Raw genomic sequence first — 13,618 nt, forward strand, 5'->3', positions numbered from 1 at the left:
TCATTCATTGTGCTGCTTTCTTGGAGACATTCATTGGTGAAAAGGTTGATATAAAACCAGCAGGATGTTCCTTTAATTTATTATATGTGCAGCTAGTACTACCGTCTATGACTAGGGTTGAGAATGTATTATGCTTATCACTGCCAGACCTTGACCATTCAGGCTTAAGTTTTCCATCCTGGGAAGAATGTCAGCTTAAAAACTCAGTAACTTTTGAGAATGACGGTAGACAAAATTTGCAAAGACTCTTTTTTTTTTTTAAAGGCTTTCAATATTCCTGTGCTTTGAGAGCAGGCACCAAGGTTTGGCATGGGAGGGATCTTCGTATCAGGAGCATGACTTTTGCCATTTCTATGGAAATAAAAACAGCTGGGCCAAGTTTTAAGCCTTTGAAAAATGTAGCTTCTGGATTGAAGTAATGATATGCAGACACTCTAAAATGTAGGTTTTCCATCTAAAAATTGGAATAATAGTTGTTCTTTATTTCTAGTTTCCTTTTTCTGTCATCCTACATGAAACTGAGAGATCTTTGTGGGATGGATTGTCACAGAGTACCTAGCAGGACAGGGTAGCAGTACTGTGTTAGTGTCATATGAAAACAAATAGTCCTCCCTTAAAAACAGCGTACTGCAATGCAATAAAATCCTCTTTCCAAAATAGGAATTAAGAATTAAAAAATGCTGCTACTTTAGCTACATGTCATTATCCTGAAATAGTACCTAAATTACTCTTTTCCGTAGGGAATAGTAAATATTTAAGCAACCAACTTCAATCCTTTGAACCAAAATGGAAAAGAATTTTCCATTATCTTCTGTGATATTTGACCATGCTCAGGAAGATTTTTCATTAAGCTTAATCACATAATTGATTAGATAAGTAACAAGTGCACTGGCAGATAAGCATTTTCTGTAGTTGGGCCAAGCATCTTAGAGTATTACATTAGGTCTTTTAAGGTATTAGCCAAGAGAATCAAAGATGTAATAAAGCCTGAAGTAACTCAACTTCTATTTGAAAAAAAATACCATTATTTCCAGTTCAGCATTGTTGAGAAGCCATTAAAACATTAGGCCTTTCCTTAGCCAAAATTAGCAAAAGTTCGTAACATAATTGAGAGTGGGTTGAAACTTTCCTGAGAATGTTTCCAGCTGGGAAGGACTCAGGACAGCATTCCTGACCTAAACCACAGTCTCGTCCACTCAAATTTTATGGAGGGTGCACGCAGGGGCACTGCAAACTTCGGGACTTCTGTCAAACACTGTGTTAAATAACAACAAAACCTGTCGTTCTTACCCAACCCCTCAGTAATTCATATGCTGTAATTCCTAGTGACCACCAGTCTACAGGGTATGAGTATCCTGGACCTCCATCCATAAAGGCCTGGAACACTTCTGGAGCTAAAACAATAAATCAAGTTTTAAAAAGACATTATATTAAGGTTAGATTATGGATCATTGATGTTGACAGTTGAAAAATGAATAAGGACACAATTAAATGGAATTAAATACATTTGTCAACACAGCATTTTCAGGATGCAGTTTCAGTGCCTTGGTTTGCTGGCAATGAGTGCTTTTCTACAACAAAGGATGTGCTGGTTTGTGTGTTTGGTTGCTTTCCTGAGAGGAAAGCAATGGTGTAACTCTGGCTGTGCTCCTCCATCTGCACATGCAAAGCTCTCATGTGCCGCTCTACCAAAGCAAGGGTCTCTAAGAATATATCTACACTGGGTTTTGACCAACCACATGGGCAATGCTGAGCTGAGGGTTATACCACATATTTTGCTGCAGGATCACCATGTTTCACCTAATGCTGAGCAGAGCTGGAGGCAGGAGAACAGTCAAGATGGCCCAGAGCTTGATCCTGGATTGGCTTTATGCCCAGCTCTCAAATCAAACCCCATACTTTATCATCTGTGTTATGTGCTTCTGGGGAGCCTTCATGGGTTAGGGTTTTTCAAAAGCCAGTAATTTTATATATTAATTCCTACCTGGCCCATCTGGGTTTTATGTTATGTCACTTAAACAAAGTAATGGGATGGGAATTCCTGAAGTGTCACTTGGAATATTTAGGGTAAAATGCAAACATTTTATGGGACAAATATTTGCAAGCAAGGTGATTCTTTGTGTCTGATGGAAATGCTGGGCATGGTAAATCTCAACCTTATTCTACACTTGAATAGAATTAATCAAAGGGGATTTACAAGTATTCAGATTGAGAATGCTAATTCAGTCCAAATCCTGACACTGACTGTATGTTGTGAGAAACTCTGTCATGACTGGAAATAAACACACTGTCAATAAAGTAATGAATTCCATAAAAATAGTTATCTGGGGGGGAGGAGAGGGAAGATCTTTTCAAAACAAGGATCCAGTTGGCTAATTTCAGCAAGAAAGACATAATAAATAATGCCACTGCAGTTTCTTCAGAAAACCATATATAAATAAGAGAGGATATGAAATGAAATTAAATGAAATGAAAAGTCAGTCATGCTTTTCTAATTATTTCACAGCAGAATTTCAGTACACTTTGTGAAAACAGCACTTTCCCTGGGGATTTTCTAAACAACACTATCACCAACCCTAACAGCCTGCTAGATTGCAATTACCGTGTAAACCTCTTCTGGCCACGATACTGAGTCTAATGTACCACATTACCACCTGATTACCATCACATCACTTTCTAACAGGCATACTGCAATGAATAATGTAATCTGGTCACACTTACTTCTGACTGGCAGTTTAGGATTTAATTATGGCATTTAAAGAAGCACCTTTAATTAAAGGAAAGCCATTCCTTTCAGAGGAGTTGTTGCAGTCCTTGCATCATTATGGATGGCAAACTAACAAAACCTCTAAATAGGATTGGTAGGAGAACTGCAGGCACCTAAATAAACATTTTTCCCAGAATACATGTGTTTGGAGAATAGCTGATCAGTGGATCTCTGGCATAGTTAAGCTTGTGCTGTGATCCAGTATGGTATGAATCAACAATGCCATAAAAGTCATCACACTGAGTTAGCTCTGTCTCACCTCCAGATAATATAGCTTCACTTGGCATGCTATATCTCCGGATGCACTTCAGATCTTGTTTGCATGTTGCTGGGGATCTGTGTAGGCACAGCTTACATGTGTGTGGGCTATCACATAGATAGATGCTAAGAGGATAGGCAGGATTATTTTGTGTTACTTCAGTGCGTCACTGCACCTAAATTGCACATCAGGCACCAAAGTCATATTTTGAGTATCACCGTAAGCACCTTGTAGTGAACGTTTGCTTTATTTATCCATATTCATTATGGTTTTTGCCTACTGTGCCTAGCTGATGTATAATATCTCATTACAGAAAATAGCCTTTGCGGACTTTTTAGTCAGCTGTATAGGTATACTATTGGTTTCACTCTTTCTTTTATAGCTTTAACATTGTAGTAATGTGACGGATCACTATCAGATTTCTGTGAGGTAGAGATGACAGTACTTTATTGATGCAACCTACAACATTGCCAGAATGGTGCAGCTGTTCTGCTAATTCAGTGACTGAGTTAGCTACTTTTATTTTATATTCTTGTTCTAAAAGCTTCAAGGTCAACTCATGCCACATTAAGCAGATCAGCAGAAAATGCTTTCTTTTGCTGACTGGCCCTGGTGTTTTGAAGCTCTGTTTTCTCACCTTAAGCTGATGGCATCCTTAGGTCAGAAAATGGGCAGTTAGGCTCCTAGTTTTTAAAGCAGATAGCCCCTTTTCCCTTGCCGTAGCAGTTTGATTTGCAGTCCAGCTGGACTGCCTCTCTGCATTCAGTCAGCTCCAGTGAAGCGGTTGTAGGCACCTGCTTCGCAAGATGAGGGGGGGACTGACAGAAAGTGCAATATGATTTACAGTATCCTATGTACAAGTTTTTTCTCTGGGTGAAATCTCAATCCTGCTGAAGCCAAAAGACCTTTCCCCAGTTTGGCAAGGCTGTTAAACACCAATCTCACACTAAGCTTGTGCTTAATGTGTCTAAAAGCCTTTTTGACCTGAGATGTTAGGTGCAAACAAAGGCCTCCAGGCTGTATGGCAGACTTCTGGAGTTTGCCTGCTCATCCAGAAACATAGCGTCATTTTACACAAAGACAACAGATCCTCCAAGTGATGAGGTTAGCCAAGCTCTGAAGAGCTAGAGCTGTGAAATACAGAACAGAACATTAGGTTCTGCTGTAAGAAATAACTATGTCAGGAGAACTAATTCAGAGTACAAACCAGCTGGATAAAAGCAAATAAAAAATCTGAAAGGGAAGTTAAAATTCTACATCGATTTTCTTTAGGATTGTTATTGAAATAGACTATCTGTAATCTTTTAAAATTTGAATTTCATCTCAGGCTCAGCTTGGAGAGCAGTTCTGCAGTCTGCTATGGGTAGGTTCTTCCAAAGGATGACAAGATTTGAGCTTGCCAGCTTGGAGCAAGGGCAGCAGCTCTGCTGTGTGCACTCTTTCTGCACACATCCTCTCTTACCATAACAGATTTAAGAGGAGAAGAATACATACATCTTTTATGCCCCTGCATCTACCTAAATTCAAGGATTCTGCCTGCAAAAGTTCATTCATGTGAACAAAAGTGAGAAAGTGCATGTAAGAACAAGAGTTTCAGATCTTTTCCTCAAGCAATTTCTACTGAACAAAGGCTTTTCAGGAAAATATGTGGTTTTAATTCTGGGTCTGATCCTGCAGATTCTTTTGGCCAAGGGCTGTAGTTACGATCACATCCAGTTAGAGGGAAGGCAGTAGAAGTTTGCATGGTGGAAGCACAGCTTTTAAATAGTGAAGCTAAATCAAGTAATAGCAAGTCTAGCAGCAAGAGTGAATTCAAAGACAAGTGGAGAAGTGATGCAAATGGTAGGTCTTACAGGTCCTCACAGCTCCCCATGAACAAACACCTTTGACATGATGGAGAACTGCTTTACTAGAGCTGCCCATAAGAGTGCCTTCAACAGCGGCAACCTGGTCCAGCCTCGCTGCTCACCCTGCTTTGAGCAGGAGGTTGGACTAGAGACTCCTGAGGCCCCGGCTAACATGAATCACCAACAATCCTGCCATGCTAGTGAAGCTCAAGCAACCACTTTCTCACAGCGCATCTGAGTGGGGTGATGAAGGGGTCTAAGGCCAGAAGTGTCAATGGGACCTTTACAGCCTTGGCAGTCATCATGAACTTCATGGGCTCTTCACCTCCCCTCAGACACCTGGAAAACCTGTCACCCAAAGTACTAGGGACTTTTGAAATTCTGGACCTCAGAAGCAATGTAGTCTTTTGGTTTGGGGAATTACTCTTCATGTGTGGCAGAAGCGTGATCCGACACCTTTCATGCAAGGCATTGGTAATTACAAAGACAGCATTTCAAAATTAATGCCATTCCAAGCTGGGACATCTGTGCTAATTTTAACAGGGCAAGCAATAAAATCAGGAATGTTTCTGTCTCTTGAGTGATAATGAGTAAATGCACTTATTTAACTTCAGCAACTTGCCTTGCTAAAAATCCTCTGATTGCTTTTTTCTTTTCTACATCTATATTTTTCTCTTAATAATGCATTTTCATGCTTTGACTGTTTATCTGTTTTGCATTCTTGAAAGATGACATAAAATGAACCCACCTTTGTGCTGCATTAAGTGTGCTTCAGTGCATTCCTTGATTGTCCCTAATACGTATTTCAAGTTAATGGGTTTTTTTTCCAACTAATAATTTAAAATAAATCTTTTTCAGAGCTCTACCTTTTGATGCTTTTGTACTGTATTTTTCTAGCAATACCATATCATTGCAGGCTGTAGGAAGTAAATAAATGGTTATTTCTCTTTAAAATAAAACCATACTGGAGAACAGCTAACAAAAAATTGAACATGAAAGCAAATCTGGTGGGTCTGCATCCATCTCAGAAGCAGTGGCTTACTGGGATATCCATACTCCTGTTCTGTGGGTTTAGCCATACTTGGAGCTAATAATTATGTGAAATAGAGAGTAATTCCTGACAAATCAATTCATATATATAACTACTCACTGCAATTGCCATAACAGTCAGATGATCTACAGTGTAAATGACATAGAAGATGCATCTCATATTGTATGCATATTTCCCTAAAGATCTGTAAAAAAAATAAACTACAAAACTGAAATTTTACTTAACTGGTTGGTAAATACGTACGCCATTTGTGGAAGATTACCAGTATCTAACAATATGATTCATGAGCTTGAAATAAAAGAGAATATCAATGTAAGTGCAAACAACACTGAACCCGATTTTCACTATTTTTTCCTACTGTAAACCAGCATTATGTACATAGGAAAAAATGCTTTTAAGTAGGGTTTCTAAAAATCTGCTGAGTATTCATAGGTATCTCTTGACTCCATAGTTAAACTGTAAGTGCTCCAGGTCTCTGAAATTCAGGCCATTTTAATTTGGTGCCCAACGGTGAGTTTGAAAATGCTGTCCATGATAAAATAGCCAATTTGAGGTCTCTTGCTTGGAATGGTTGGCACAAAGAATAGCTGTTATTATTTTTGATGGAGCATACTGGTTTAATCATAAAGATAATTCATCAGACTAAATCATAAGATGAAGAGCTTGGAGTCGCTCTGATATGAGTCCTAAATAGCACAATGTGTCATTTCTTTTCTGATGAACTGATTTAAGTTTCACTTCCTTAGCAAGAAGCTAATCAAAGAGCGCCTGGTGTACTTGCCTACCACTACCCGGGAGACTGCCAAGTGTTGATTAAGAAGCTTACAGAGCTAATACTTACTTTGAAGCATCGCTGACTTCCATAGGCTGCTTTGAAACTTTGTAAAATTGGTGTGAGAAGGAAAGTGAAGTGAGATGAATGCATTAGACCCTTCTTTGAGTGGCCTTTACTACATACTAACAAATCAGTATATTTAAGCAATAACTTACAAATGAGTTTTGCAAGAACAATTAGCTGTAAGCAGCTGATTGTCCATGCATAGCTAAATGTTGCCAATGAGACCTGGTCATTAATTCCTACAAAATGCCCTGTGCCAGTGTTATTAACATGACAAACTGAAAATAAAATAAAAAATAAAACCATAGTGGTTTGGCCTCAATTTTTTTGAATGATCAAGTTTGGGTGGGCATGCCTGAAACATTTCTCAAGAATGAAAAGCCTGACATTAGTCATCTAGTTGGCTAGCTAGAGCTCTCTGTAGTCTATTTGCATCTCAGCAGAGACCCTATGTGTCAGTAAGGGGAATCAGAGGTTTGTGGTGTATGGCAGAGGTTGCAAAGCAATACACTCTGCCGTAATCATCATAGTAAAACATACCTCAGTGGCACAGGTTTTACTGTAATGCCTGAGATTTCATAGATAAGAAAATAGATTCCAGTGTCATTAACTGAGGTTCAGCATGATACCATGCTGCCAGATATCATTCTCCTTCCTCATATTAGTCCCTGATCTTGCAAATAAAAAATATATATATATAAATGGATATATACACATATATACAATGCACACAGCATAGACAATATTTTGATTGACTAGCACAGGATAAGCTGTTAAAAGCTTAGAACTTTCCAAATTTTAAACGTGTGAATGACTTGAGGTATGTAACACATTCATATTTTCACCTTGCTGAATCACGCTTAATGGCTGACAGATTGAGTTGAATACAAAATGAACTTGATTTTTGAAATAATATTCCAAGAACCTTGGACTGAGACAGTTCAGTGACATATTAATTGCTTTCTCAGCATTGTGATGAGAAAACATTAATTTTCACTTTCCTCTGAAAAGTAAATTCAGAGGTCAGTAATTCTTCTAGGTCATGGTTTAAATAGAAAACAGAAATCAAACTACAGTGATGACAAGTGATCTTCTATTTAGAGTAGAAGCTGTTTTAAGAGCAAAATTGAAGAAAACAACTTCCCTCTTCCTGAAAATAAACATGGACTTGGTAACCTATCAATTTACCTCCTAGTGTTTACTTTCTCATGTGCTGAAAGGGTCTAAATTATAACGGACAGCTTTCTGACTCAGAGCTTGAGAATAGCCAACTGCTAAATTCTGTTGTATAAGGCAAAGTGCTGCTTAAAGCCTGACCACGCTGGGCCAGCAATTTTCTAGTGTGGGGTCCAGACTTTTTACAGAAGTGTAACTGATTTTGTACCGTTATTCACATTATACACCTCAGTAGTTTTAATATTCATATTTAATGCAATTATTCAATCAAAGTAAATATTTTAGCTACCATTACCTGAACACAGATACTACATTTAGAACAATTTATTAGTTAGCCATATGGCTATACAACCTCTCCTGCCCTTACTTAGAGTGCTGTCCTCATAAAACCCTTTGAATTACTCAACCACTGAACAGAACCCACTTCTTGCTCTTGCGTTTGCACAGAGAAGCTCTTACTGGTTGAACATCTGGATCAACCTCAGAGAAACAACCTCAAGTTGCTAGCCCCATTGAAAGAAAGCCCAGCAGCAATGAACATGTCATGGTCTCCTGCTACTAAATATGAAATTATACAGAAGTACCTTCCTTACTCCATGCAAAAGCTCACAGTGGCTGCAATGCCAGTTTTTTTAGCAAGTTGTTGAAGGGATTGTGTCCAAAAATATCCATTTACTATTTGGAAGATTGGCCCAGTGTATGGACAGCAGCCGTTCTCCCCCTGTGCTGAAATTAACTGGTCTGGATAACCAGGGATTCACAGGACAGACTGTGTACCTGACACATCAGAAGGACTATTACGTACTCTTGCCTCACATACTCCTACCAGGTTAGCAAATGTCTTTGCATCAGTTTATGCATGCAAAAACGTGGGGGAGTTGCGTGGCTTGACCGAAGAAGGGGAGTTATCGAGGGGGCAGAAACGCCCGGCTGGGTTGCTGGAAGTCCCTGCTTGCTGCCCCGTCTGCCACCACGGCTGGAGGTCTCTTCCCCTCAGGTCTGCCTGCAGAGCTCCACATCAGATCAGGCCCTTTCAGGCAGGTTCAAAACAAACAAACAAACAAAAGCCCAAACCAAACTACCACTTGAACTCAGTGTGCGTTTTTTTTGACTGAAATAGTCAAAGAAATGATTATATTAGCAGTTTTGCTGGAAGATCTCAAAGGATGGTAGCAGGTCAGAAAGCACAGAGAGGTGAAAAGCAGCTGGAGACAGTAACTTCTTGCCTGATCTCCTGAGGTTTTTCAGCTGCTTGGGAGCCTACTTACTAATGTCAGAGCAGAACCAAAACCTGAATACCCACTCACAGCTCAGTGCTTAATCCCCTTAGACGCAGTGCTCCTAGTGCAAGCTGAAAACCCCCTCAGTACGGTGAGTATTTATTTCAGCACCTCAAAGCCTCACACGTCCACACTCGGTTCTTGCTTATCAGAACAAACACAAGCCTCCCAGCTCATCCTGGCATCGTGATATTTCCCTGGGATCAAAAGGGCAAGTAGCGACATCACCAGTGAAACTCTGTAGATGGGCAGTCAAACCCTCGGTAGGAAAAGGGTGGGATTTTTAAAAAACTAAACACTGCCTTAACTGCACTCAAAAAGCAACAAGTTGCAACAAGCAACGAGCTGCAAAACACTACTTAATTTCAGAGCATTGTTTAGTATGAGTGCAAGGAAAACCAAGGTTGAACACCTTTGAAAACCCAACTCCAAATTTGCCCCTGCCATATTGTAACTACCTCAGGAACAAATTTAACCCTACAGGATATTTTTACTTTGCCTGTAGGTTGATATTGGGACATCCACTAGCTTTCCTCTGACTCCAATAGTATTCCCACACAGTATTAATTAATAAATATGGATGACTCATACATTTTAGAAGTTCAGTGGACCTCTGTAAATCCACACTCCTCTGGTAATCACAGGCGTACAGCCATTCTTCACCGCGACAGCAACCTATGAAAGCAGCTGTGAAAATCTGAGATAACAAGCCTGTAGGATAGGAAGGGGGTAGCTGAAACATTTCATGTAATTTACAGCTGATTTTATTGGCTTTGGATTTTTCTCAGGTGTATTGATATCGTAAAATGTATTTTATTGGTTTGATTTGAAGTAAAGTCACGATGCATTATTTAGATAGCTTCAGCCTCTGCTGAAGAAAACCACGAAGCCTCTACCTAACTCCCCTAACCCTCCTACCACAAGAAATAGAAAAAATACCCAAACAAACCCTAAACCCCCCAAATTTATAACCTGTGAATGGAAAGTCTTTGCAACACTCACAAATAATATACAGATGTATAGAAATTGATCGTTCAAAAAGGAAACATTTCAGTGAGTAAAAAGCACGTGCCATAGGACTCAAATACATCTAAATTATGCCAGAATGAGGAATAAACAAAAGGCAACATCTGTAATGTTTTCTAGCTATATTTTAGTATTTAACATTTTGTTTAGTAGCTGACCAACCTGTTGCAGGGGGACAGGGCCATTACTGCAAATGGGTGCCCAGCACAGAGCACATTCTCTGACAAGCATATTTCTTGCAGCCTGTATGAGGGGCTGATATAAGAAACATCTCTTTTTTTCACTCATAAAGATGGAACAGTGTTGAAAATGACAAACACTTACACAGGTGCTTCCAGCCAGGCAAAGGCACGCTTTCTTTAAACACAAAAGGCCTATTGAATAGCCTTCTGCAGGATGAAAGAGCCACAGCTGAATATCCCAGGCACAGGCTGCGGCCAGGGACCCTGTCCTGCCCCGCGCTGCCTTTCCTGGTCCACATCCCAGTGCAGAGCCGAGGGGGCTCCCCCACAAGTGCTCCTGTTCGTTTGTTGGCAGCAGGCATGCCTGCCAAAAGTCGGCTGGGTCTCAAAGGACATTTTGCATTCCTTGCCGGCATAGGATGACAGCCTGAAAACCTATGAGTATTCAAAGGGCTATTCCTACAATAAAGCCTTTGACAACACCCTCAATCACAGGTGCTGCAGAAAGTTTGAGCAGTGAATTTGTAATGATAAAGTCAGGCATGGGTGACACACAAGTTCCCTAAACCAGCCTCAGGCACACACTGTATTTCACAGCTGCAGCCGTCTGAACAGTACAAGAGAAACTCTGAAGAACACCGAACGCTAAAAAGTTGATTTCGCTTCAGTATTTCAGGCCAATGGCTTTGAGAAGTAAAACTGCAGAAGCAGCTGGAAGTAGCTTTTGTCACCAGGCTGTTGGCCTCGTTCCTTTCAGATTCACTGTTGTCCACGTTTTTGTTGCCTATGTGTGGCAGGTATTTCACTTGTCTGAATGAATCAGCTGGGAAGGGGGAACGCAGAGAAATTACCAGGGTTTCTGAAGAAACGTTCAGGTTCAGATACATTGCATTCTGCATAACCATTTAATAAGTAGGGAAATAGGCAGGGAAAATTTCTGGCTGAGAATGACTTAGGGGCAAAAAGGCTAATGTGAAGTGGGATTAAGCAAAGGCTGTGGGAGCTGACTCACACCATGTTTAGCATTGCAAGATAGGTATCTTAATCAGAACAGCTAGTGCGTTTTTACAACACAGTATCAATTCACAGCGTTTTTTCCTGGATACCAGTTTTATGCAGTCATGCTGCATGTGAGCAAATTGCTCCCCAGCAATTTCTCAGCCTATTTCAATCAGATTTCAAATAGGAATGAAAGCTTTAGAAAAAACATTTTTCTGTTTATTTCCTGAAATTGGCCATAGGAAGAAGTGAGAAATCCTGTAAGTATCTCTATTAAGGGAAAGGCTGGAGGGAGCCTTCGTATCTGAATAAACATAACAGGATCCACCTGGGAGTAAGCCTTTGTAAACCTCCAAGAGGGGGAGAAAGCTTTCATCTTATCACATACCTTCACCATCATGAAAACCAGCATAGCGTAAGGCATGTCTTACAGGAACCACTAAGTTTCCTTGGTTCTGGTGCTCAGCAAGTACCTTGCTCAAGGTGATTTTGTCTTGTTAAAGTGTGGTTTAAATTCCTGGTAATGAAAACTTATTACCAACCGTAAATCCAACCTTCCCAGTTCTTTTTGTCTCACTGTCTAAATGGCTTAGGTGAAGCCACATGGAAAGGCTTCAATATAGCCATAAAGACAGAAATCACACGGACTTAAATAACTATCAGGAACAACCCCAAAACCTTCTTAATTTGAGCACTGCAACTGAAAAGTCTTTGTAGCATTTCACTAAAGTTATGATTCTTCATAAAATTAAATGTGTAAAATAAAAGAGGAAAGGAAGTGAAATCTTAGAAGAAAAAGCAGCACCTATGAGTGTCTGGCCATATCTGTCAAACTTAATATTTGAGGTTTGCTGAAGCTTTGCTACACAAGCTGTGCCACAGAGAATCCTCACCCATCACTTTTCACCTGAAACAGAGGATTTTTACAGCTCTAAAAGCTTTCCTGCCTTCTTACAGCTCCAAATAAATGCAAGGATGACTCTTTTGACTCTTTCTGAGTAGCAAAGACAGTGCTTGTGGCTTTTGCAGTATTTTTGCATTTCCAAGAGGTGAGAAAGCGCACTGGAGAGAAAGTAAGCTGGTGGATGGTCCGTAGTCTTTTCATAAAGGGAAAGAGCATTTTTCTTGTACTGTTTCTTCTTCTTCTTGTGAGATTGTTGGATATGAGGGAGACCTGATGTGTGGGGAGGAGGCTTCAGGGGCAGGACAGCTCCATGAGCTGAGGTGAACCAAGGCAACAGTTCATTAGCATGCAAAGGTAAATTCTTGTCCCCATCTCCCATCTTCCCCCTGCTCCAGGTCTATAGTTTACCTCCTTCTGCGGGTCAGCTTGGGCTCTCACAGGACCCCTCTAAGAGCTCATTTAGCTCCCTGGGAAGGCAAGAAGTCTCAGATGTCTATGGCACTCCAGACTTAGGGTAGAGAAATTATTTGCCATGATGTTAAGCTGAGGAGCGATTACAAAACAATAAGGCTATAAAAGGACATAATCTATCCTGGCGATTAGTATCTTCCTACTAAATACAAGGACTTCAGCATTTTCTAGCAAATGGAGAATACCGTGGAAAGGGACATAAGTGAGTTTAAGCGGGGTGGACTGGACTTTAGCATTTCTGCATTAGATGAAGAATAAATAGATGTTTTCTAAGATGAATCTCAGCATTTCCTTCCTTGTACCATTTCTTGGCAAATGTCAGCTACACAAAGAACAAGTTACTCCTCCTTGTGGGGAAGGATGGTTGGAATTCCAAAATGACGGGGCCATTTTTCATAATTTTAACCTTAAAATACCAAATCACGGTACTTTTAACAATTGCTACAGATTTTTGTGCTTTCTGTTGTTAAAAGCTAGTTTTTTTCCTGTGAGAAAAGCCTGCCAATAGAGACCACTAATGAACGAAGAAGGTGGTGGTCCATCAATGTGTGCAGATGGTCTGAAAGATGCTCCAAAGGACACTAAGTTTCCTGTTAACTCTCAGCAAAATATTTGAAGAATACTCACGTACATTTTTATAGAGCTGTTTTAACTAATCTGCTTCTGATCATTAGCTGCCAGATAATCTCTTCATTACACACATTCAGACTATGACAGACAAATGCTAAAAGTTAACTCTCCCCTAAGCAAGTATTCAGCTTTTTTCTGCTTTCATAATAATTATGCTTTCTAATGTAATAACTGTGCAACTGCTTCAA

The 13,618-nt window shown here is 40.0% G+C and overlaps 1 protein-coding gene across 7 annotated transcripts in view; it reads right to left on the reverse strand.

Moving 5' to 3' along the window:
• The window catches only part of STK32B (serine/threonine kinase 32B), a 183,051-nt gene that overhangs the window by 39,100 nt on the left and 130,333 nt on the right, over positions 1–13,618 (reverse strand). For all 7 annotated transcript variants that reach the window (XR_003925229.1, XR_003925214.1, XR_003925218.1 and 4 more), the window contains one exon: positions 1,291–1,394. Coding sequence is in view for 3 of the 7 variants with exons in the window: in XM_030026967.1 (XP_029882827.1) it covers positions 1,291–1,394 (104 nt within the window). In the remaining 4 variants the exon portion in view is untranslated. The remainder of the gene's footprint in view (positions 1–1,290; positions 1,395–13,618) is intronic.

Source organism: Aquila chrysaetos, chromosome 1, assembly GCF_900496995.4.
Source record: "Aquila chrysaetos chrysaetos chromosome 1, bAquChr1.4, whole genome shotgun sequence".
Classification (NCBI taxonomy): domain Eukaryota; kingdom Metazoa; phylum Chordata; class Aves; order Accipitriformes; family Accipitridae; genus Aquila; species Aquila chrysaetos.